Raw genomic sequence first — 27035 nt, forward strand, 5'->3', positions numbered from 1 at the left:
GGGGGGGAAGGCAGAGACATCACCTTGCCAACAAAGGTCCATATAGTAAAAGCTATGGTTTTCCCAGTAGTGATGTATGGAAGTGAGAGCTGGACCATAAAGAAGGCTGATCGCCGAAGAACTGATGCTTTTGAATTATGGTCCGGAGGAGACTCTTGAGAGTCCCATGGACTGCAAGAAGATCAAACGCATCCATTCTTAAGGAAATTAGCCCTGAGTGCTCACTGGAAGGACAGATCCTGAAGCTGAGGCTCCAGTACTTTGGCCACCTCATGAGAAGAGAAGACTCCCTGGAAAAGACCCTGATGTTGGGAAAGATGGAGGGCACAAGGAGAAGGGGATGACAGAGGACGAGATGGTTGGACAGTGTTCTCAAAGCTACCAGCATGAGTTTGACCAAACTGCAGGAGGCAGTGGAAAACAGGAGTGCCTGGCATGCTCTGGTCCATGGGGTCACGAAGAGTCGGACATGACTAAACGACTACGCAACAACAGCACACCACTGAACCTCATATTTCAATGCACTCCATTGTGAGCCACTTCAAAGCCCCAACTGGCTGCAGCTTAATATTTTTTTCCTTCAAATACACCTTATTCTTCCTAGCAAGAGTGACCTAATCACAAATCTTGTAAGATTTCAATACATGACTACACTACTGACAGTAAACAAAGTCCTAAAAGGCATTAAGCCATTCTGAATTAACTTTCACTGTATTATAGAGAAAGCTGATTTTTAAATCATATGAATGGTGCTGAAGTGACAGTCAATTGGGGCTTCCAATAAAGGCAACAGGTCTGAAAAATATAAGCTTGAGGGTTGCCTTTTGGGAAACTTTGTGGGTCTCCTGTGTGTGTGTGTGCTGAAAATGGTTGCTAGATAGCATTTCAACCGAACAAATACTTAAACAAAAAACGTCCTCTGCTTTTCCATTGGTGTTATTCTTTTAAGAAATCAGTAGAGATATCTTGCCCTTCTATTAAGATAAGGGGTGATATCCATTGTTAGTCATACTCAAAGAAGAACCATGGAAGTCAATGGATTTAAAGAACCTACCGTAAGTCTGTTAATTTCAGTGGGTCTACTCCAAATATGACTTAGTCAACCTAGAATCCCAGAATCTGTCTTAATACAGGTTTAGCACTTCATCAGAAGATTTCTGTTCTAATGCAATTGTCTGTTAGAAATGAAACCCTAAACTACTTGTTTCTGGATTACCTTAAAAATTAAGTACTGCACAATAAACAGACAAATATGTTGGGAATCTGTCAGTACCATAAATGACTCAGAAAAACAAGAGAAAAGGATGGTAATGTTAAAAGGGACATCCTTGACCAATTTTTTATTTTTTGCTCGATGTATTTAACTAGTAATGAGTTTCAGACCGGCATTTCTGTAGAAAGCTTTGCATCATGAGACTTCAACCAGAAAGAAAGAAAAATATTTTAAACAGAGATGTAGAAGAAGAAAAAAGATTGAACCCACATGGATATTTTGCTTCACATTTAAGCTGCCTTTGCTGATCATCCTCTTTGCCTGCTTTTCTTGCTACTATGTAGCACTATAAGTCTTCCTGTCAGACTCCTGGGTGTGAATAAAAAGAATTGTAGAAAAAACATCTATCTACAGTACACATACTTCTAGTTAATCACTCAATTGCATGGAATGTGGCCAATATTTTCAAAAGCAATTCATGATCTTGAAGCCCGGAGCCAGAGAGGCTGCACTTGTTATGAATAAAACTTACCTAGTTTTAGACTTTTTGGTATCCATGAACAAAGATACCAAAATAAAATGAAAAATATCAATATCATTTACAAGATACATTTTCTTTCACAATACAACCTCATAATTATTACAGAGATCACTGTTTTGAAATTATCCCACAACAAAAACCACTAGTTTACTCATAGGTGGAATTCCATTATGCAATTCAAAATAGGATTGAACTGTTTTTCATGCTGTTGGCTTTTCCATTAATTGTGACTATATAAGATGGCAACTGTTTTCACAATCAAACATGTCCCAGCCTCGAATGTTGTACATGTTTGTATTTTGTAATAGGGTCCTGGTAATATGGATAAATAAGGAGCAGCTGATTGACCGCTGGTCTTATTTGCAATTGGTTTCCAATTTATTTCTCTCGTAACCCTCAACAAGGGCCAACCAAGTCCTCTGAACATTGTGCAATGGAGTGGATAATAACCCCATTTAGAGACAATGCATACATTTCTATTAGAAAGTGAAATCTATCCTATGCAGCTGAAACTGGTTTCCTCTCCAATATGTATTACTGCCATCATCTAGCAGCAGCAGAACCACATGTCTTGTATTACACCCATTATTATTATCACTAAACAGTATCTATTTCTTTTAAGTCTTGTCATTTAATTTGTCACTGAGTTAAGATCACCAAATGTCAGGGAAACATCAAAAGGAAGCCCATTATACTTAATTCTTTCTTCTTCAAAGAAGAAACAAAATGTGTGTTAACAGTGGTCATTTTCCTACATTCTGTTACTGTATTCCTATAAGCCAGAAGTTGCACGGAACAAGGCGGACAGGACTCCTGAATCCCATTTGACAGAGTTTATCTTTCCAATTAAAAGCAAATGCAACCAAAATTATAGATACTAAAGAATTTTGGTGTCTCTCTGTGTGCAGGCTGAAAGGCAAATCTCCTCCTCTCAAAAAAAGAAGCACCAAATCAAACGAGTCCCATACCCATTCTAGCTTGGATATAGCTTGAAGAGGGGTTTGCCTCCAATCCCCAACTCTTGCCCTCCCTGCTTCAAAGGCAAACCACCCCATTTTTATTTATTTTTTACAAAAGTGGCAAAAAAGGCTCATTAACTCCATTCCGTATTTGAAACGATACACCAGAGCATGGGTAGGCAAACTAAGGCCCAGGGGCTGGATATGGCCCAATCGCCTTCTAAATATGGTCCGCAGACATTCCGGGAATCAGCATGTTTTTACATGAGTAGAATGTGTCCTTTTATTTAAAATGCATCTCTGGGTCATTTGTGGGGCATAGGAATTCGTTCACTTTTTACTTCTTCAAAATATAGTCCAGCCCCCCACAAGGTCTGAAAAAGTTTGCTGCCCCCTACCCCAGAGCATGCTTGAGGCTTTGAGAATTTGACATGTCTACACAGCTAACATGGAGAGCTCTTCCCCCATAAATCTTGTGTTCCCTTCTGGCTTCAGACTGCCCATAGCTTGGACATTCATTCACAAGCTTCTATTAAATATTTTCATTATTTGGATGTTTTATGCCACTTTGCTTCTCTAAAGCCTGACTTACTGCTGCTCGACATTTATGAGAAAAAATAATATAGGTTGTTCCAAATTAAAATGCCAATCATCCCTGAGTGAAAGTTCTTATTCAGATTTAAGTAAACATAACATGCCCTCTGATCATAAGATGGTCTGTCCCAAGCCAAATGCAGCTCATCTTTAAAACTAGTTGTTTACTAAAGTAAAGCAAAGCCTATTATTAGAGAATCATTGCAGAGCATTGTACACCACATAAAAATTAAATTAAAACAGAGTAACAGTATTCTCATCTGGGGGCTTAATATAAAATACAAAAAATGTAATAGCCAAGTACAGTGGTACCTCGGGTTAAGTACTTAATTCGTTCCGGAGGTCCGTTCTTAACCTGAAACTGTTCTGAACCTGAAGCACCACTTTAGCTAATGGGGACTCCTGCTGCTGCTGCGCCACCGGAGCACAAATTCTGTTCTCATCCTGAAGCAAAGTTCTTAACCTGAAGCACTATTTCTGGGTTAGCGGAGTCTGTAACCTGAAGCGTATGTAACCCGAGGTACCACTGTACTCAGATTGCTTTATATGTTGATGTCTGCCCTATTCCTTTGAAAAAGGATGGGCTGTATGCACAATTGAATAAATTAATGATGAACTATGAAAAGGGGGACATAACAAAGTGGATCACCATAAAATACCAGGAGAAATGCAGACTGCTGTTAACAATAAGGACAGAGCAAAGATAAATGAAACAATACATAGAGAAAGGCCACAGCAGAGACCCTATATCCTTGATAGACTCCTACACCATTCCCATAGTAAATAATGCTTATGAGAACTGAACATCAAGGAGGGGACTCAGACTGAGGGTTTGAGGCTTTTCAACATTTCTGCCACTGTATATTATTTGTATAAATAAACCTTAGGATTATTTTTAGCAAATCCTGCCAGCCTGTAAGATTTGTTTTTCCAGTAGTGCTCGAAGAAGCCCATGGATCTGCCTCTAGGCTAAACCATGACAACATATTTCTGAACCTGTCACTCCATTTATTTTAATATTTTGTGTTTCCTTCTTCTGAATGTGAACTAGCTGCTGTCTTAATCAGATTTTGGTCCTACTAGTGCCTTGCATGAAACAAATTCAGGATACAGAATTTCAGCTACTAAGTTGCACACATGCTGGTTGATGGAGGCTAATGTAACTCAGGTCATCGATCTCTGCTGTACAACGCAAGCCTGCACAACTTGTGACCCACAAATAGTGTCAGTTCTTGGGATAAATAAATAAATATAATATTGGGTAGGATCCAGAGTAGAACCTTTCAGCAAAGGAACAGAATTTCCAGAAAAATGCTCCGTACTACAGCATATGTTTACCTGTCCACTAGCACCTAGCAACACACCCACAGGCCAGCACGAATAGTTCTCTCCACAATCCAGACTACAATTCTATTGCAAGCAGAAAAGGTGAGAGAGAAAAGGCTAGAAGTCTTACACTAAATATATCATTCATTTGCAGAGGAACACTACATTTGCTGCTTGCTCACTTTGATCACTCTTCCCAAGCCAAGTTGATTATCAAAGGCCAGTATCTCAAGCCTTATGAACTGCATGCTCTTGTAGTCCTCTTCTTACAGATAACAGAATGCTGCCCAGGGAAACACCAATGCAGCAGCTAACAATTCTGAACACACAAGGGTGTTCACTTTGATGGGGTTTTTTTCTGAGTCAGGCTGTTGCACTAGTCTAGAAAATGGCACAAGTGCTAACTCTGTCATTAGGAAGCCCAGTCTGTCAGTGTAACTAGAGATGATCAACAGTCTCACTCCTAATGAAGATTTATTCACCGTCCAAGAAGTCACATTACAATTCTAGTCCTCCAATGCTGCTGCCTTGGTTACATATTTCAGAAATAACTAGATCCTTGTTAAACACCAAGAACCTCTCACTACATTTTGCAAATCCCTGCTATATATTTCTTCTGCTTTGCATGCAGAAATGTGCACTACATATCTTTGTAAAATGCATTTTTTGTTTTACTTGTTGTTCTTGGACAACTGCAGGTCACTGAAAACGAAAGTAATCTTTTATGCTTTCTTTTATCTATATGGTGGGACATTCAATAAAGCATTTGTAGAATATCAGCTATTAACAAATGTACAGACTGCACAAACATTATTGTGGGTGCTATCAAGCATTCTTCTTCTTCCCCTATCAGTCCAACATCAGCCTCCCCAGAATTCTCGTCATCATTTCAGATCACATTAGAACCCAAAACTGCTTCTCACATTTTTCTTTAGCAACTACCATCCTAAACTAATATTTCAGCACACTCTGCCTGGTGGTAGATACAACTTCTAGAGTGATTCTGGGTATTCCAAGAAAAGAATTTATAGCAAACAGAAAGAGCCAGAACTGCTGCTATTCATCAGAGACTGAGACTAATGTCATAATTAAGGTTCCAGCATTAAGAGCAGAATTTTAACAGAAAGTTTAAAATATTTTAAAAGCTGTGCTGCTTATTGTTCTAAAAAGAGTCCTAAAACATTTAATCTTACAAAGACTTTAATTGCAATTAGTGGAAGAATTACAGTGAGGTTTGACATTGCATTGATGAGGAAAACAAAACCCTCTGCTTTGAGGGTTTCATGTTTATTGGCATTATAACCAAAATGTCAACTACACTGAACTCCAGAACTATTTGTTCATGATGTAATGAAGCAGTGAAAATTCCAAGTGGGCTAAGAACCCTTCTGCAAGATGTTACATAGGAAGCTGATACTAGTTTAAATGCAACAATGTATAGCCCTGTTCAGTTTACTTCTATGAGCACAGTGAGGTTGTTTTCTTCTTTTTAAAGTTTTTGCATAATAAGAACATTTTCAGCTCAGGATGCCTATGATGAAATGTTTTATGAGGCATATGAAAAATTAGCATACAGTAACCTTCACTTTTTTCTTTTCTTTTACAACAATGGGGAAAAGTTGCCTTAAGCTTTCCAAGATAGATTCCAATATGGATGTTCTCAATAAACTCTTCTTAAAAGGTCTTTCACTTGTGATAAATTTCAGCAAACACTTCTGAAAGCTGCAATGTTTCTGTTCATATAAATCAAGAAGTCCATGAGCTTCACTCATTGTCATGTGTGTGCCATATTTGGCTTCCTTTTTGAAAGCTATCCCACCTTCCTTGATCAGCATTGAAAAATCATATTCTACAGAAGAGAAAAGACTCTTTGAGAAAAGAGACTGAACCTTCAACCTTTATGTTTCTTATTTTGCTTCCTATCTAGAAGCCTTCCTATACGCCTACACCTTGGACTTATTTGGTCAGCTGCAGCCCCTTCCTGTTCCAAAAAGCTGTCTCTATGACTTTCCGTGCCTGTTTGGGCTTCCGGAGAGCTTTGGCTGTGTTCCAGCCTGCTCTCCGTTCCTTCCTTATCAGCCAGCCGTCTAAGGTCAGGGGGAGTCGATGCTGGCAGCTGCGGGCTCTCCTGTGCTGGCTTGAAAGCCCAGCCTCCCTGTTCCTGACTGCATTCTGCAGCCGGCTGCGAGATTACACTTGGAGCTGGTGTGTTCATGACATGCAAGCATCATCCTTTGCTAGGTTTTCTGTTTTAACAGTTGAGAAATTAGCCCTCAGTTACCCCATGCTGAATTGATGTCATAGCATGGATATCTGAGAAGTTAATCCAAATGGTGAGACCCAACTTGAAGCAACTTGAAGGAAACATTTTCTTGCAGCTGGATTCATGAACTTCACTATTGCTTTCTAGTGAGGGGCATATAGCCAACAAATTTTAGTTTGGCAATATGACAAACTCTTTTGAAAAGAAGCTACTTATTCACTCAAAGCAATTTCAAGATGAAAGACAGTCAGACCCTAGAGCCATATTTCCATAATAACAATTCCTCTAAGAGTATATCCATAGGATCTGAAGCCAATTCAATATGGTTTTAGGCTTGGGCTTGTGGCTACTCTGGTTCCCCCAGTGAGTAAGAACACAATAAGAGTGCTGCTAGATCAGATCAAAGGCCATCTGGTGTTACTTTCTGTTCTTCTCGTGGCGTGCCTGATATCTCTGGAAATACTAACAGCACTCTTTCACTCATGAGTCCCAGCAAATAATATTCAGGGACATTAAGCCTGGTACTGGAGGTAATATAGCCACTAAGATTAGTAGCCATTATTGACCTATGATAGGAGATAGAGATGCACAATAACAAGGGTTTAAGGAACTCCTAGTTAAATAAGCTGCAGCCAAGCAAGGGGAGATTGGGGTGGTTTCTTTGCATCGGATGGAATGCATTGTAGTCTGTATTCTGCTACATCCCTGACATGCCTCTCTGTCTCTCCGAGTGCTTTTAAGTAGTAAGTTTGTCCCCTACAGTATGGAGCAGATTGCACCAAAATGACTAACATTTTCAAAACAACTTAATGAGAGAAGAAGATACCTTACAGCCTCTTAGAAGATGTTCACCCTCACCTTGTCTTCCAATGACACGAGTTGAACGTACTATCACTATACTCAGCATGTTTTCTAAAAAACGAAGTAACACAGCAGTTCTTTTCTGCATTTTTGTTGGCTTGCCATCTTCTTTTGTTATGGGAAGTAGGAGTTTTCCATTTACTAGGACAACAAATCAATACCTCCAATGCTCTCCCACACAAACACACCCATGGAAGGCAAATGGCTGATAGCTAATTCTTTAATGACGAAAGCAACACTCACAGTACTTCCTAAGGTGCACCAGATGCACACCTGCACACACTTCTTGCACCTACATAGCTGGCATTAACTTTTCCAAGTTCACGCCTGGTGGAGCAGTTGAAGCAACAGTAAGACCATGCCCTCCCCTGGGCTTATGTATCCTCGTCTGATGGTGTGCATGCCTGTAACCTGAGACTAACTTCTCCTGCACAGAGGTTGTCCCTCCACTTCCCTCTTCAAGACCCTCCTGGTTCTAGGAGACAGCAGGACAGGGGATGATGGGGATCTGACCAGTTCACCCATCACATGAAGAGCCTCTTTCTCTGCTTCTGACACATCCTGCCCCCATCTCCACCTTTGACTGACCCTTCCCCTTCCCTCTGTCCTGGTTGCTGCCTTGTGGGTGGCATCAAACCCCATAAATCTCTGCCCCCCTCTCCTGGGTCAGCCTCCAGACCCCCTGTCTCCATCACAGCCATGGCAGCCATGAAGTTGTGAGCCACCCCAGAGTGAACTGCTTTGGTATGGATGATGAAGTCCCCCAACACTAGCAGTCTGGAAGTCCTCAACACCACCTCCGAGATCAGCTCAGGCAGCAAGACTGCTGGGCAGCAAAGTGGGAGGTAACCAGCAGAATCCCTAATCTGTCCCGATTACGTAACACCAGGAACAAACACTCTGGACCCCCACTGAACTGGACAGAGAGCCTGGTGATAGATAAATATATAAATTTATTTATGTATTTTAGACGGTTTTATTCTCATTTTTAAGATGCATGCAAAACGGAGCACACCCATTAAAATGCAGAGAACAAAAGCTTTCCTTGGCACCCATCTATCAAGAATAGGTAAGAAGAAATTATATAAATCCCATGTGATGCAATGGGTGCAATTTTATGACCCAGTAGAATTGCCTTTTAGCTCCAATGAATCTTTTAAATTCCCTTAAAACATAAAGGAGATTAAATATTCATGGAGCTTTCCTAACAATAAACTCAAACTAATTTCTCTTCCGGCTGCAACTTTGTCTTCTTTGTAACTGGCACCTTTAGTCTGAAAATATCTCATACTGAGATCCCATCAAAATAGCTAAAAATGGTGAGGATTCCCCAGAGTTGTAATTTTGATCCAATTTTGTCTAATTCTTCTGTCAAATTTGCATCTTGCTGTTGTCCAAAAGAACATTCATCACACAAAAAACCCTCTTCTCTCTTTGTGCTCTTAAAGAAAAGGTACAAAGATTCAGTAAGACCTGAAGTGAGGAAGTTTTTTTATCACAAATTCTTCATTTGGGTGCTAAGTGATCTGCTTTATTTTCTCCATCTCTTGATGCTAGATTAACATAACTGGTTTTTATTGGAAAACAATTTTCCTTTTGTTAAATTCAGCTGATTACCTCTAATAGATGAAGTTAAACTGATGCTTGCCATTCCTTTTTTAAAAAGCACAGATTTAAAAGTGTTGCCTCCCCCTGAAGGTTTTGTTCTCTGGGCAGGAAAGAAAAGTTAGTGCCAACATCAGCATGCTTCTCAACTTAAAAACCATGATGATTCTCTCCCCCCCCCCCCTTATTTCACACACTATTTCAATATGAATTGGAATTAGAAATACTAAGGTGGCAATGTGAACACACCCTTTAGACTCTTCTGCACTATATCATGTTTGTGTACCATCTCTTGCTCTATGTGGTATAGCTCACCTGTCCACCTCCTGCACAAAATGATTATCATCAAGGGGCTACCAACACTGCGGGGGGGGGGGCAACTGGAAAAGGGGGAAGGGAGGGCCAAATTCAAGCAACAGCTCCCAGCCCAGCTAGAACTGACTCTCCATCCCAGATTGCTTCCCAAGGACCAAGGAGGCTGCCCAATCCTCAAATGGGGTTTTGCAAAGGTTTTAGAAAACTTTAACAAGGGATCAGAGAAGAAGCATGTCAAACAATTTGAGATCCCTGAATGATTTAGGGAATAACAAACGCCAAGATTTAAAAGCAAGAATGTGAAGTGCAACAGGCCTATATCAGTGAAGCTAAACAGGGCTTATTCCCTCCATGCACCCCTTGCCAAATCTGTTCTGGGGGTACCCTAGGCATCTGGAAAGATTTCGGGCACAGACAAAAGTCCTTGAAACCAACAGGACTTCACTGGATACAATCCATCAAACTGAAATAATACAGCACATGCTCCATAGCCATTTTTTAGGTTCAGGCTAAATCAGATATCAAGGTGAAGTACCAACTTTAGGCTGAAAACACTGCTCAGAAATATATTTACATTCTTGAATAGAAATCCCATCATAAATATTTGTTTGATTAAGGGTACAAGTTTAGGGGTTCAGGACTTCAAAATTCGCTATGTAGATTTTAGAATCAGACTTTGGGAGTGGGATGCTACCAGACCTATGTGAAATCTCTAATATGTTGAGGATTTCACAATGTATTCTGGAATACAGAGAGTTCTTTTTGCACTGTCTCTCAGCTAAAACCATTCTTTTTTCCCGCATATACCTTCTTTATGATCATGACAAGTCTTTAGAGAAGATGACTGACAACCAGCAGGTAATATGATGTCATTGCACTGTTATCTGGTTTGAATGTGCAGATAAGTAAACCAGACTGTTAGGCAGTTAGACAGAAAATCAAATTTAGAAAGGGGGTTTGCTTTAAAGGGAGACGGCTAGATTTTTAAACAAATAAAGACATGCATAATTCACTTTTTCCTCAAGCTATGCTAGCTATATCTACAAGGTAATTACTATTACTTTGTTCATTTACTATTTGTTATTTGCTCCCTTATATAGTAATAGTACATACTTCTTCATTTGAGATTTGTAAGCAGTGGCTGGCCACATAGCATGGATGCTGCAGTAGTAGGTTTCCTGCACTATCAAGAGATTAGACTAGACTTTTGAGGTTCCTGACATGATTCTGTGAAATATAAGAATTGTAGCTGAGCATATCATGAAGCAGAACATTCTAGAAAAGTCTGCCTCTCCCAAAGTTCAAAGTAAGGAAGATTCCATTTAGTTGCACAGCCAGTAAAGTTGCACAATTTGATTCAAAACCATCCTAGACTGCAAACTTGTAAAAATATATGCATTAACAAAACATTACATGGGAAAAACCATGTGTTCACCCAGAGGCATCCTTCTGACATTTCTAGTGCAGTGATTCATGTGTCTGAACAGAGAATCCACTTTTGAACAGCACATTCCACAGTATCATCCAAGGAAGGATTGGAGTTTTCCAACTTGTTCAAGCCCTCGTAATTATTATTAGCATTAATATATATTGATTTATATACTGTGGTACCTCGGGTTAAGTACTTAATTCATTCCAGAGGTCCGTTCTTAACCTGAAACTGTTCTTAACCTGAAGCACCACTTCAGGTGAAGCTAATGGGGCCTCCCGCTGCTGCCGCACCACCGCCGCGCGATTTCTGTTCTCATCCTGAAGCAAAGTTCTTAACTCGAGGTACGATTTCTGGGTTAGCGGAGTCTGTAACCTGAAGCGTATGTACCCCAAGGTACCACTGTACTAGGGGATGGGTAGTACCTCTGGTGGGGGACACTTGTGCTCCTCCTGGGGTAGTTGGTCCACATTTGGTCCCTACCCTGAACTCAGTTCTCACCTGTAGTTCCTAGAAGCTGTCACACAGCATGTGACAGTGGCCACACCCCGGGATGGCTTCAACTGGCTAGTTATACCAGGTGAGGATAGCTGATGGGTCTCAAACCCTCGGTGAGTTAGGGACTTCCCCTGCATGCAAAGAAGGCGATGGCAAATTGAGTGGACGAGACCAATAGTGGGTCCAACGGTCAAGAAGGTGGCTTCTGCATGTGCTGTAGAGGAAAGTGAGGGGCAGATGGGACTTGTCAACCTGAGAAGGTAGTCCATCTAGAAAAGGGAAACTGATCCTCTGCTGCCTTGCAGGATATCTTCAGGAGAAGAAAAGGCTAAGGAGTAAAACTTATACAAATATGGAGTGGAGTCCCTAAGATGGTTATATATGCCTCCTTCTGGCAACTCCTGCAGCCAAGCTGGTGCCAAACATATTGCTCTGCTTTTTTTTTTGGACCACAACAGCAAGGCCAAGAAGGGGATCATGTCGTCTGGGCAGCCCAGAACCTCCATGCACACTGCCCAGGCTTGAACCCTGGGAAGGTCACTTTGGTGTTGCTAACACAGGAGTCTGACTTTCCTCATGCGGGGACACTCCATTGTCTCTTAAGATAGACGAATGCCAATAATATACGCCACCCTTTTCCCTGAAAGGGACTCAAAGCAGCTTATAGACAAAACAAATGAAACAGCTAAATAGACGAACACTCACTTTCTCCTTGGAACTTTCTCTTTATAATTCCTCCACAGTTACAAGCTTTGGATTACTAGTATCCCTTTGTTCTTGGTTTTGTTGATGTCTTTTAATGTAGGGTCAGAGCTTTCTTCAGTCTGTTTACTGGAATTACCCAATTATCAGCCCCTGCCTAAAGCTGCAAATTATCTTTAGAATAGCCATTAATATACCAAGAGTTTCTGGAATGTGTTGAAAGCTCCTTTCCCCCGGCTTAGATCCAGTGCTCACATTCTTATCAGCATAGGAGCCACAGCTGCACAACACCTTCCAGCTCCACTGCAGTAACATAGGATACAGCAGGAACCCATGCAAGCATCTATACAAAATAACATTTGTTTATGGGGGCAGGGGTTTCCCATGATTCTCACATTATATGAGAATGAATCAACTGCTATGGCTCCTGTACTAGTGGAAAAATGCAAAAACCCAGTCTTAAATTTCTGTACAGAACACTTAGATTCTCTGTCATTTATTCTACTGCTTCTGCTGGACATGTAAGCTTACTGGTCAACTTCTCTTTTTTTACAGGAATCCAAATACCTTACACTCTTCTTAGGAAATGTCATATGGCAATTGAGCTGAAAGCCAGAGAGGCATGGAACAAAATCTGGATGGAGCTGTGTAGTACAGGATAACAGGCTTTTACTATGAGACAAGAGGCCTCAAATTCTAGACAATAAGGCAAAGTTGGGTCCAGAGAAAACTCAGGCAAGCAAGGGCAGATTAAGGTGGTTGGGGGCCCTTGTGCAATTCCCAAAATAGGCCACCCTTCCCCCAAAAATGCATACATGCAATAAGGTACCACAAAAAATCTAGTGGTATCTTAAAGAGTAACACAATATATTCGTTATGCCATGATGGGGAGGACCCTGAGCACATGTAGTTCACAACTTTTAGCAAATTAAGAACTTTTGGGGTGGGGGGCAAACCTTGATGAACAAAAAGAAAACACTCTAAGCATATGCACTTAACTCATCATTGCTTTTGCTCATTTCCTGCATTGGGCCTGTAATCAACTTAGCCTAGCCTACCTCACATGGCTGTTGTGAAGGTGTAGAAGGAAGTGTAAAATGGTGGCAAAAGGAAACTTAAGACATCAAACTTTTGTTCCTTTAACCAGACTAATGCACCTTTATTCCATAAGGGGTCATTATTTTCTACTCCTCCTCCACCCCACAAATTAGTACAGTTCCAAGGCTTCAACCATTCGTACTCTGGCATGATTATTGCGTGTTTTAGATTCCTATGTTCCAATGAAAAAAATAAGGGGTAAGGAAACAAATGGGAACTGCTCTTACTTTTATTTTATCTTCCCCATCCCACAACTTACTAAACTAGACCAGCTGAAGTACTGAACTGCTGAAGAAGAAAAATGAAAGAAGAGTTTGTTAAGACACTGAAAGATCTTCTGTGTTTCTGCTCTCCACAGTAGTCACAAAGCATCAAGCAATAAAGGTGCTGGCTCTATCCTTTGGCTTGTGCTAAAAGCACAGCAAAGCATCTATCTGAGAGTCAGGCATGGTTCCTTTGACACTCCCTTCTCCCACAGACACACAGGCTGACAACAACCATTCAATATAAACAGTAATACAGACTGCACATACGAGATAAATCAAATGATGATTTTTAGGGATGAAGAGGTGAATCAAATAAATAGGGGTTAAGGGACACAGATGCTTTATTAATTATGAGATTTCTCTTTTTTTTTCCTGTGGAAGCAGTTTATTGCTGCTGTGAGGATGCTGCACAATTGAAAGTCTCCAGACTTTGTACATAATCATAATTAATGGAGTAAGCATAAGGGGGCTTTCTCTAATAGTCATTTTTATTATGAATAAAATAAAATCCCCAAAGTTTATTTAGCATTACATCTAATGATACACCCGAAATACTATACTATAACAGCAGACAAAAGTTTACACACACACACACACACAAACGAACAAACAAATACACACACACACACACACACACACACACACACACATTCACTGTATCTTTCCAGTTTTCAAAAAGTTACAATAGCTCTTTCAACAAAAACGCTTTCTCCAAAATACTGCAGCCTCAAATTCAGAGTATTCTAGAGAATAAAAGTACCACACTAGGTAGGCTCTCACTCTGACCCAATCTCCCCAGGCTTTGGAAACCAAACTGACCTGAATGCAATGAAAGACCCATAAAAATTCATCTCCTGTTGGAAGTGGCAAATCTTCCTGTAGCATTTACAGCTGTGGTGTATAGGGACCCATTTATTTCCAGGTTATCACCTTCCACCCACAGCAACATAAAAGAAAGGCTCAGAGACTGACAGGAATCAACAAAAGACCTCATTTCTTCCTGCAATGGCAGAGCAGCTCCTGGGAGAGCTGGGCAATTTGGAACAGTAGCTGAAGGTGGGAAAATGTCAACTATCTGTGAACACAAGGGCCTTTATCCAGATTATTTACAATCATATATGGGAGCTTCTGAGCTATGCTGTTATGCACAGCATCTACTACCTGGACAACACTAGCACTGATTACAGTTCAACATTTCAGTTCAGCTTCATCAACAAACGATGTCCAGAATAAAACAGGAATAAAATTGCCATGGTGTATGGGGCATTCAGATCTTCTGCTCAGTTCCCTTATTCCTAGTGTGCAGTAGTGGTCATGAAGCCCACTAGATGACTTAGCGCAGTCACTGTCTCTCAGACTAACCTACCTCAAGATAAAATGGAGAGAGAGAGAGAGGGAGGGAGGGAGAGAGAAAGTGTGTACATCAGGTGAGATTAAATGTATAAACAAACAAACTAGGGAAAAGTTTTATTTACTTACTTACTTACTTACTTACTTACTATTATTATTTTGCCCAGGACAACCCAAAGCCAAACAAAACACCCCACAAAGATACATTAAAGCCAAGAGGAGGGGAAATACCGTATTTTTTGCACCATAACACTCACTTTTTTCCTCCTAGAAAGTAAGGGGAAATGTCTGTGCGTGTTATGGAGGAAATGCCTATGGGTGGCATGCCTACGGATTTTCCTCCTCTAAAAACTACATGCGTGTTATGGTCGGGTGCGTGTTATAGAGCGAAAAATACGGTACATTAAAAACATCCTACCCACTTCTAAAATGCCACAGATAGTTAAAGGCCAAATGCATGGTTACAGATGAAAGTTTTTGCTTGGTGCCTAAGAACATATCATGATGGCACCAGGCGAGCCTCCCTGGGGAGAGCATTCTACAAATGGGAAGCCACCATAGAAAATACCCATTCTCATGTTACCAACCTCATGGAGGAGACAGAGGAAGAATGGCCTCAGATGATGACAGCAAGGTCCAGCTTGGTTCATATTAGTCTCTAGATGAGATGAAGACCTCAGGGTACGGATTCATGATTGTAGGAAAGGTTGCCATTTATTTAAACATACTGTGTTGAAAATCATACATCTTATAATTTTGTATGTCGGGAGGTACCAAAACCAGGGCTTTTGATTAACACACCCACCATCCCATTCTGAACTATCAATCATATATATGCCAGAAATTTGAGGGTAAAGAGGAGGAAAGTGAAGAGGGGAGGAGAGAGACACTGACCTCCAGCAGAAGGAAGCAAACTTGACTTTACACACTAACTGATTTAAAGAACAATGTGCTAAGCTGGTCTTCAAAAATGAGCCACAATGCAGACAAGGCAAGTCAAAACCTGTTAAATTTAAATCTCATGCTGATTTATGCTAAACTAGCAGCAAGGGAGTGGCTCAAGAGGAGTCAAAACAAAACCCTATAAATGATCAACAAGCTGATGATAAGAGGAGGAAGGAAGAGGTTACATCTTAGTGTAAACTGAAATCCAATTAACTCTTCTGACCATATACTAACTGCTATGTTTTACCCATATACACATGCTGAACTTCCTAAGGAAATTTCTAAAATGATCTCTTTCTTCATTAATAGTATGTTCCTTGTGCTCATCAAGTGATAAAATATTGAACAGGAAATTCCAAAAAATACCTCATGCTACTTAAATAAGAGGAAAACTCCTGTTTCCAATTTGCATCCTGTATGCTTGCATTTTAGCAACATAAGATTATTCAGGCAATTAAAAATTTCTGCTTACCTGATGCATTTACAGTGTAGAGACATAAAAACACAAGGCTTAGACAATTCTACTTAGAGGGAGAACATGTATGAACACAAGCGGTGTCATTCCACCAGGTCAAAGCATCATCCTGCATCTCTACCTGTATTTTCTGTGTTGGGAAAATACAGACTGCCTTTTGGGACACAGAGCACTTAATGGACTTGCATACTGTGTGAAATGTAATACAAAGTAGAGGTACATCTTAAAGCTGTGCAACCTTCCCTTCAGATTTTAGTGGCATTCCCAAACACATCAATATGTATGTACCACAAAAAAATGAACTACAGAAATAATGTGCAAAAGGAGGAAATACTTAGCATCCACTGCAAGAAAAACCAGTGATGTAGAAAACATGTCTTACTCTTAAGTCATAAAAAACCCACTGAAATCTTCTACCAAAAGGCATAATAAGCAAAGTAGGAAATCCAACAGGCATTATTCTCTACTGACCTGGTAATTAGTGGCATGATCAAAATGATTCAGAACGACCTCACCAAGGAAATAATGCTGCCTTTAAAGCTGGCAAAATTGGTGTTTTGATTGTTGTTGTTGCTATAAGTGGAAGTAGAGGGGTGGACTTTTCACTACATTTTTTATTCTGAAATGTGGGTTGCAGCAACAAAGTTTCATGTAAACAAAGTTTATATGTGAATAAGTGCTGCCATCTAAAGCTAGTTACTGGACATGCACTGTGTTTAATTCCATAAACTGAATACCAGAATATCTGAACAGCACTCAAGGCTTTTGCATACAATCCATCACATTTCTTCCTTTATTCTATTAGCTTTCTCAGAGATCATTTCTAGTCAGATTTGATTTGTGCAGTGACGGTACCATGGCCCTGCTCTATAGTTTTGCTGTAGAGCCATTTTTAAACAAAGAACAGCACGGCTCTGTACCCCAGAGAATTGCTCAGCTGGAGGAATATAGGAAGCTGAGATGCCTCAACTAAGACTATTCCCTTCCATCTAGCATACTACAGCTGAGTGGTTCTGCACTGGTGATGTGAAGCAAAATTGTGTTAATCTAGCAAAATTATGTATAACAATGTGTCAGAAGGCAGCAGGAAGCCTTTTTGATTTAGACAAGTCTTCTAAGGAGTGTGCTCATTAGAAAAAGAAATTAGCCAGCAAGGAGCTCTGAAGACAAATAGATCTCTGTTCCATGCAACCATTCACATCACATGCACTATTCATCACACCAGTCATTCATACATCCACATTCCACATGATCCCATCACCACTGACTGCACTAGCTGAAGGAAGTTTGCATTTTCCCAGCAACACAAGATACTTTTTGATTGCTTGGGGAGTACAGTATTCCTGCAACAGAAGCACCGCCTTAGGGGATAATATATGGATCACTCAAAGCAAATAAAAATAACACCTGTGCAAAAATGAACCCAATAATATGGAAATGACCCAAGAGAAACACATGTATGTAAGCAGGATACATCCAACATGCCAACTGTACCTGGAGGAGCAACTCTTTTTCAACCACTTCTTCCGTCTTGCTAATAAGTCGTTTCTGCAATGCATGTATCTTTTGTATCAACTCATAGGTATTTGGGTCGCTGGCCTGCATGATAGGAATACAAATTTTTAATTGCAAGTTCTGTGCCTTGTAGTATGCCTAATTGCTCAAAACTTAAATGAATACCTTCCACACTAAATATGGCCTTACATAATAAAACTTAAACTTTAAAGCTGTTATTTACAGTGGTGCCTCGCAAGACGAAAAGAATCCGTTCCGCGAGTCTCTTCGTCTTGCGGTTTTTTCGTCTTGCGAAGCAAGCCCATTAGCGGCTTAGCGGATTAGCGCTATTAGCGGCTTAGGGGCTTAGCGGATCAGCTGATAAGCGGCTTAGCGGCTTAGCGGATCAGCTGATCAGCGGCTTAGCGGATCAGCTGTTAAGTGGCTTAGCGGCTTAGCGGATCAGCTGATAAGCGGCTTAGCGGATCCGCTGTTTAGCGGCTTAGCAGCTTAGCGGATCAGCTGATAAGCGGCTTAGCGGATCAGCTGTTAAGCGGCTTAGTGGCTTAGCGGATCAGCTGATAAGTGGCTTAGCGGCTTAGAAAAGGGGGGGGAGGAAAAAACCCCCGCAGGAACTCGCAAGACATTTTCGTCTTGCGAAGCAAGCCCATAGGAAATTCGTTTTGCGAAGCACCTCCAAAACGGAAAACCCTTTCGTCTAGCGGGTTTTCCGTCTTGCGAGGCATTCGTCTTGCGGGGCACCACTGTATTCCCCTAGCAATATGAACAGCCCAGGCTACCAATCTAGACGGTAGCAAGTTCAAATTGCTTCCACACAGAGCAGTCATGGAGAGCTGCCTATGCACCTCATTTAGGATTTGAGGAAGCATCAGTTTTATTGATCAACAGAACATGTTGCAAGTACATATCCTGAACACAATAGAATGTAGTCACATGATTGTTGTCTTCTGGCCAGTAGTACCATCTTCTGAATTGTAACATTCATGCTACACTTTGTATTATTGGGCTTTCAAAGAACTTTTGATATATCAATCAATTTTTATTGCGGTCAAAGACCAGACTGCAAAGTTAACAATAATAATATATGCCACATCCACGTGAAGAAGCGAATGTAATTAAAAATTGCCTATAAACTTATTTACATTAAAAATAACACTCCTTCAGCTAAAATCTGAATTCCGGAGATTAAAATCAGTACTCATTCGTCAGCCATCACTGTCACCACAGCCTGTCTTGTCCTTGTTGCTATAAAACAAAGTTTTGCAACAGGCCTGATGATATCTAGATTTTTATCAGCAAGAAGTTTCCTCTAAGCATCCAGGAAATTTCCTTAATAAAGGTTTAAAAAGCTCTCTTCAGGTACCACAGGAAGTGTAGAAGAACGTGCCCAATGGATTCAATCTCATTAGAATTGCATGGACATAATCTTTGTTCAGCTGGGGTGTCATGATATCTGCCCTCTAGTAGTGCTGAAGGGAGAACATTAAAATGGGCTCTGGAAAATGTCCAACAATGTTTAGTGTTTGCTGGATGGAATATTTGAGATTTGTGGAGATATTTATAGATTTTAGAGGATCAGATAAAATCAGTTTGGAATTCTATGTCCCAGATTTGTTCTTTGATTATATATCTGGCCCTTCCCATTTCCAAACTATTTAGGAGAAAGGCCATAAAAGGACAGTTTTCTTGTAATGCCCTTCCACCATTTTGTTTGATAGTTATCAACTAGCAACAAGGGGAACAGCCCAGTTGGAGTCTTATTAAGTCTTAGCCATGTGTATAGAGTAACTAGCCACACTTTGGCTTCAATCCCATACAGGCCCATCTCCAGTTACAGGGCTGCATTAGGGACACATTTACGGGTTCAGAGAATTGACCTAAGAAATCCTGATTGTATTTTTTCATAGGAGTTCAAATTAGAGAGGGGAACGAGTTGTGTACCATATAATAGTTGTGCTATAGATTTTTCAGCAAATAGTTTAACAGCAGCTGGAATAAAATTTCCTCCCTTTGCTCAGTGGAATCTTAAAATTGCTGCAGTACTTTTTGGGGCACTTGGAATACTGTGTATAGTTGTGGTCACCACATATCAAAAAGCGCATTTTAGAGCTGAAAGATGTGAAGAAAAGGGCAACCAAAATTACCAAGCCGCTGTAACAACTTCCCTATATGGAAAGTTGCAAACAACATTTGAGGTGTTTCAGTTGGGGGTGGGGAAGAGTGAGGAGGAGGAGGAGGAGGAGGAGGAGGAGGAGTAATAATAATAATATTTTATTTATACCCCGCCCATCTGGCTGGGTTTCCCCAGGCACTCTGGGCGGCTTCCAGCAAAATATTAAAATACAATAATTCAGTAAGGGGGGACATGATAGAAATGATGAATAAATTATACATGGCATGGAGAAAGTGGATAGGGGAATGCTCTTCTCCCTCTCTCATAACACTAGAACCCAGGGCCACCCAATGAGAGCTGAATATTGGAAGTTTCAGGACAGAAGTATTTTTTTACACAGTGCATAGTTAAACTATGGAATTTGCTGCCACAGGATGAAATGATGGCTACTAAATTGGAGTTTTAAAATGGGTTTGGACAAATTCATGGAGGATTACAGTATCCATGGCTATTAGTCATGATAGCTGTGCGCCACCTTCAGAACTGGAGGAAGAATGTATCTGAGTACCACTTGTCGAGGAACACAAGTGAGGCAAATGCAGTTGCACTCATATCCTGCTTACAGGCTTCCCATAAGTATGTGGTTGACCATAGTGCAAACAGGGTGCTAGTCCACATGGGTCTGTGAGCTGATCAGGGCTCTTATGTTCTTATTCTGGTAGTTTTGGAATACATTGGCAAAATGCTACAGAGCGACTACTGTCATCAATTACTTCCAGAGGTGGTGCTCACATGGAAAATTGTGTTGACATGCACATCGTCCCAGAACATTTTATCAACAGTGATCAACATTGGAGCTGTTTGCCCTGGGGCACCTGCTATTTTGCTGCAGGGCAGTAGTGTGAAAGTTTAGTCATTGCAACATGCTGCAAGAAAAATCTCCTATGACAGCAGGGTCCCAGAAGCAAAGGGAGTCCTATAACAATGCAGGCAATTATAGGGTTTTCTAGCACAGGACGGCGAGCGGAGAGAGGGATATTAGCAAACCACAATTTTCTTATATATGCTATTGCTATTCTATCTTCACACTTGAAAAACAAATGAACCCAGTGATTCCTAATGTGATAGACTGCAAATACTTTTCCTTGTGTTCTACAACCACAAACACAACACACTGGCTCATAACACTGGTTCTGTTTGCATGCGTATGCCAAACTATGTCTTACAGGGGTTGCACAAACATGCTGGCTCTCAAAGAAGAGCTCCCATGCACTTTACTCCTCCCTAGTCCTTTTAGCACAATGTGGCAGTTAAGCCAAGGTTTGGCTCAGCATGTCATCTGAACCTGGCATCACAGTTTAGGTCTCTGCTCCTTAACAACAAGCTGCAACCACTGAACAAATGTTTGCATGAACCGGATAAGCCATTGTTTGGCTTATTGTAAAATGTGAACCAGGCTGCCGATAGAAGCTTTCTAGAATCCTCCCATCTGTTTACACAAACATGTCCAATTAATAAATTCCTAAGGACTAAAACATAGGTGATTCATGCCTTTAACAGCCAAAGTGTTGATTTGCAGGAATTGTTCTATTTTTTGTTCTGGAGATGAACTGAGGCACTGTTACGAATTATTTCAACTGATTCTATATACTGGATGATCATTCTATTTCAAAATGATTCTAGAATTCAAAGACTTCATTTTCTGCAAGTATCAAATTGTTGTTTGTGTGAAAGATTTAGATGTATAGCTGACTTTATCCCATAGGCTATGGACAGGTTACAGTAAATATCTCTAAAATATAAGCAATTTCTAAGCATTTAAATTAAATTATATTCTATATTCTACCTGCTTCTAAAGGAGAAATTCCAGAATACTTTATCAGATAAAAATAAAGCATCAAAATATCAGAATTGTCTGCTGGGCAAATCAATACAACCAAAACATTCAGCTGGAGTTCTTCAGAAACTTGAATACTGCAACCAATTTGAGAGGTCAGCTGAACAACATTTGGCATTGCATGAAAGACCAACATGCATGCAAAACAGATATCTCAGCAGCTTGAGAAATGTTCAAATGTATCATTTCTGCTCATGGGTTTAGCTTATATTAGAAGAGATCTTTATTTATTTTGCTTTCAGTTGTGAAGCAAACGAGTGTACGTGTTTATAATAGACTACACAGAATGTTGTACTGGTTACTAAGATTCTTTTCTTTCCCAAATTTATACATGCCTTTCTGCTTCAACTCAATTGTTCTCTGTAAACTTCATCCAATGCAGCATTTCACATTTGACCATGGAAGAGTCGTTCCTTCTTTAAGGTGGGTGGGACTCTCTTTGAATTGTTTAATACTCTAGCTCCCTGACAAAGTTAATCAACTATTTCACTCTCAATCTCACCTTCAGACCTTTCTCTTCTCTTTGGGCTTTATCAGTTTTCATTCTGCAAAACTTTCTGCAATCATACATCATGGAAGCAACACAAAAATAATCCCCAAATGCCTTGTGCCTATAAAGCCTGTCTGCCATTAACCACCATAGAATATGGTGTGAAAATTTTAGCCTGTCTGCCCTTTTTAATGTCAGTTTGCACAGGATTAAAATATGCTTTGCACCATGCTATCTATTTGAAAATATGGGGTCTTTGAAAGGTGACACTTTACCTCTAATTTTCTCCATCTGTGAACATTCATGGGGTTCTCAAGCTCTTCCTCCAAGGCTCTACAGCGGGTCCGTTCCTTTAGTAACTCCTTCTGCATATGATAAACTTCTTGCCTTCAAAAAGTAAGAAGTACAAACACCATGACCTCTGCAAAGAACTTAATATGAATATGGCAAAATGTTTATTAACTCTTTTATTTGGTGTAAGAGAGAAACGTGTAGCCATCTCTCAGTACAATTCTTCTTTCGCAAGTATTTACTACTAATTTCAATTACTCAAGTAAACATTTACAGCACTGGCTTTAGAAGAGTTTCATGATGTAATGCTATTTTCAGGCATCCCATTCGACTCTTGCCAAAAGCAATGGCAAACTTTCCCTATTTACACAAGGCAGTCGTTCAGAGGTCTGCTATGCAAGATACCAGCATTAGGCTTGTCACAAAGGAGTTTTTTTACCAAAGAGATCAAAAATTGGAAGTGTTGTTTCAAGAAGCAAAATATGGTAAAAGGAAATATGGTGCCATCAGCATGAATTATTTAGGACTTGAGATGAGGTAATGAGTGGCTAGTGATAACAAAACTATAGTTGAAACTGTCCAGATGTCATACATATCCCATCATGCCCACTACCACAAGGAGATAAATGTAATGTCCCCAAAGCAACCTAAGTGACCTTGTTGTTGCGTATTTCCCAGACATACCATCTGTGATATTTGGAACTTCATGGTAGGGCCTGTCCATATATGAGGCAAGTTGAGGCAACCATCTCAGGTTCCTAATGTAGAACTTCACTTATCCCTTCTACCCTAGTTGGGGGGGCACCATTTTGTGGTTTGTCTCAGGTGCCAAAATGTTTGGGGCTGGCCCTACAACATGGTACTGAGAATTCATTGAAAGATATAAACTGAAGGCTGTTTCAAGGCAGGCAGACTCCAGAAGTTTATTGTAGCTAAGGAAACATGCAATAAATTGTTCCTTTGGGCAGCTTGAGGAAGTCCCACTTACATTTCTATTCATAGTGTTCCAGCTAAATATCGGAACTGAAAAAACTCCCACCTATCCTCATTATCTCTTCACCAGACTAAAGAGTAAAAATATACCTATAAAATATATTAAGGCATGCCTAAAAATGTAATCTGTACACATGAGAAATGTGTATTTTCAGTCATGTGTTTTCTACAAATGCAGATGTCAGTGCACTGGGCTCTCTATGACTTCTTACATGGCTGCAACAAGAAATACAGCATTTAATTATTGCCAGCTCCATTAGACCTCTCCATCAACTATCACCTGGTAACAGTCATTCCAGCAGGCGGTAGTGGATCTGGTCTTTCAGCAGAGCTGAAGGAATGAGCTCTGCTTTGTGTCTCTGAGGCAGCCTACTATCAAGAATGGTAGCCAGGGCAGTGTGGGTGGGGCTGCATTGTTCTCCTGTCTTCCCAACACTGGACATCACTGCCACCAAGATGCAGGGGGACAAGGCAACAGAAGCTCAGCACAATGCAGGCATATTGGATTGGACACACCATGCCATGCTAAACACCTGCTGCCCTGCCCCTCGACTTCTTGGTAAATGACAGCAACATACAGCATTGGGAAGACAGGAGAGCAACACAGCCCCTCCTGCACAGCTCCACCAGCTGCTACTGCCGGAAGACTGCCTTAGAGATGGGGAATAGCTCATTCCCTCAGCTCTGCTGAAAGATCAGCTCCATCGGGTGCCTCCTGCCCCTGAACTTTTCCCATTCCAGCTAGTCCTGAGGAGGACAACCTCCCGAGTGTGCTTTTCCCCTCTTCCCCTATCCCCTTTTCTTTACAGTGTCTTTTACACTGTATGCCTGTAGACATACAGTAGATGGTCTTGTTTCATCGATCAGACATAAGCCATCATTGGAATCTTTTCGGCTGAGGAGCAAGGTATAAATGCTCTGATTAAATAAAAACATAGTGGAAGTCTCTTTAGCTTGATAGCAATTTATACACCATGATGTAAGTGATTTTCAAAGTTCTTATTGTTATAATTTTAGTTATATACCTTCTATTTCATTTCTATTTCCAAGTATAAAAATATTAATTACTGGTGCCATAAACAAGATGCATTAACAATTTTACATTTTAAATTTGTAATGTATGAAACGATTCTTAGATGGATGGGCGAAACCCAAAGAAGTAACTGTACTACCAATTAAAGCAGCTTAGCACTGCAAATGATGAAATGACTATTTTCTGGCAATTCTAGCAATGATTGGGAAGTTCATTAAAATAGAGAGTTGCTGATGCCATTAACAGAAGTAAACCTTGCCATAGTAGCATATACTTGCATTTCCACATGGTAATCAAGCACCCAGCCCAATGCATTTCAGCCCAAAATCCAAAGTGTGTCATTGACCATAGACAACAAATAAATGCCACATCTTTCTAGAATGCTTAAATCTAAATAAAATCTTAAATTAGGGTGGGAAGGAACCTTCAAATCATCTCTCTCAAGTTCTGCACTGAGACAAAATCCTCTGTTAGGAAATCTGCCCACCTCTCCCCATATATTAAAACCACTAGCCAATTGGGCCTAGAGGGGAAAAATTATCACACACCCCACAAAAAGGTATCAGTCTACTAAGCCGCTCAACAGAAATTGTTAGTTCTCTAGTATCTAAAGTTCGCAATAAAAACATCCCATGACCATTGCCTCTCTCTACAGTAGTTTCCAAAGGAGAAAAAAAAATCTGTTCATTATAGCCACCACTGGCACATTACCTGCAAAATCTTTTAAAACTATCTTAGGCAGCATTTTATATACACTTACTACACAGCAACATCCACTGATTTCAATAAGATTTACTTTTCAGGAAAAATGCTTAGAAGCACCCTGTTATTAAATTGCCTAAAAGTCGTTTAGCATTTGAGAATTACCTACAGTAAAAAGTTCCATGAAATTTGCACACTCTTTCACCCAAAGAAATAAGTCCAATTAATTAAAAAAAAAGCACCTTACCTATTTTATTGTGCTTATTCTTTGGGACTAGCAGAGTAACTCTCTAGAGCAAACCTTATTAATGTCTGTGAAGTTTGCCAACAGCATAAATCTTACTTAACAGAAGACAGAACTAAATCCTCCTTTGCCAAACCAGTAACTCACTGAAAGCAGTCCTTTTCTTTAGTCTATTTTCTTACAAGCCCACAGTGACTATATAACAATGTTTTCCCAAAAGAACAAAATATGTCTCAAGTATAGCAAAGTCTTTTTTTCTTTTTCTTTTTAAAGTATTAGCACAAAAAAGGAGGAGATAAATCTAGCAAGCCCATAAAACTTTGCTCGGAGGTAAACACAATCTCGAATGAAAATTTAAGCAAATCTTTCTACTAGGATCAAGCTACCTGATAAATCTAAAGGACAAAAAACTGAGAACATATTAGGGCTTGTTATAAATATGTCAAATGTTCTGTTTCCACTATGAATTACCTAATAAAAAACAGCTCTGCTAATGTGGGTCCTGGGCCCCACTAAGTTATTCACTGAACTCTGAACACTTTCCCCATTGCTGCCTGTCAAGTTTTACATTGTAGCAATTGTAGAAGTAAGTAAAGTTTAGAAGTGGGATAGTTTGGTACCAGCAACTTCCCTTTAAAATGATGTTTCTTTTTCCTGGCTATTGATTAGCTTATTTGCTTGAATTTAAATCCAGTATTGTATGAGGTCATGTGAAGCAAATCATTCTTTGAAATAACTGATATGTCAACACAAATCTTTGTCATGCATGAAAACAAACATTCACCAGTGTCTCAAAAGCGGTGTCATGGCCGCAGCAACAAGCAAAATTGATTCATTCTGTCTTTCTACCTGAGTTCTTCCACATTAGCTACGCTCTTGCCAAGTATTGCCTTCTCCCGACGAAGTTTCTTGATCTCCAGCTTGAGTAGTCGGATGTCTTCCATTCTTTGCCGGTACTGCATTTCTCCCTTGTTCAGAATTGATTGCTGGATTTTGATCTTCTCATATAGAAGAGCCAATTCATCGTTGCGACGAACCAGCTGGCTCCCCAGAATGTCTCTTTCACTGATAACCTAGAAAAAGAGGCAGGTCAAGACAAGATTCTACAGATGGGCTGAAAGTATGAAAATTGTCAGTCATAAAGCAAAAGGGGGAGCGCTGCCTTCATCAGCAAAAAAAAACAAAAAAAAAACATAGCACCAAAATGTTGCACATTGTCAGTAAATAAAAATATTACTGAAGAGGGTCTGAAGCAGTCCTGACAGTAGGCCAGATCTTCAACTAGAACAAGTTGGCATCCTTCTGTTTTATAACACT

General features: G+C 40.2%; 1 protein-coding gene and 1 long non-coding RNA gene across 2 annotated transcripts in view; both read right to left on the reverse strand.

Annotated features, from left to right (window-relative positions):
- Window positions 1-27035, reverse strand: part of CFAP58 (cilia and flagella associated protein 58) — a 72265-nt gene that overhangs the window by 14409 nt on the left and 30821 nt on the right. The window contains exons 13-15 of the mRNA XM_079976084.1: window positions 26568-26791; window positions 22731-22842; window positions 17935-18039 (exon numbers count right to left, since the gene is read on the reverse strand). Coding sequence (XP_079832210.1) covers window positions 17935-18039; window positions 22731-22842; window positions 26568-26791 — 441 coding nt within the window. The remainder of the gene's footprint in view (window positions 1-17934; window positions 18040-22730; window positions 22843-26567; window positions 26792-27035) is intronic.
- On the reverse strand, window positions 7745-13207 carry LOC307216159. Its single transcript, XR_013838960.1, has 3 exons — window positions 11608-13207; window positions 9375-9465; window positions 7745-7808 (listed from the first exon to the last, which is right to left on the reverse strand). It is a non-coding gene; the product is annotated as an uncharacterized lncRNA (long non-coding RNA).

The sequence above is a fragment of the Podarcis cretensis genome, assembly GCF_951804945.1.
Source record: "Podarcis cretensis genome assembly, chromosome: 5".
NCBI classification, from domain to species: Eukaryota; Metazoa; Chordata; class Lepidosauria; order Squamata; family Lacertidae; genus Podarcis; species Podarcis cretensis.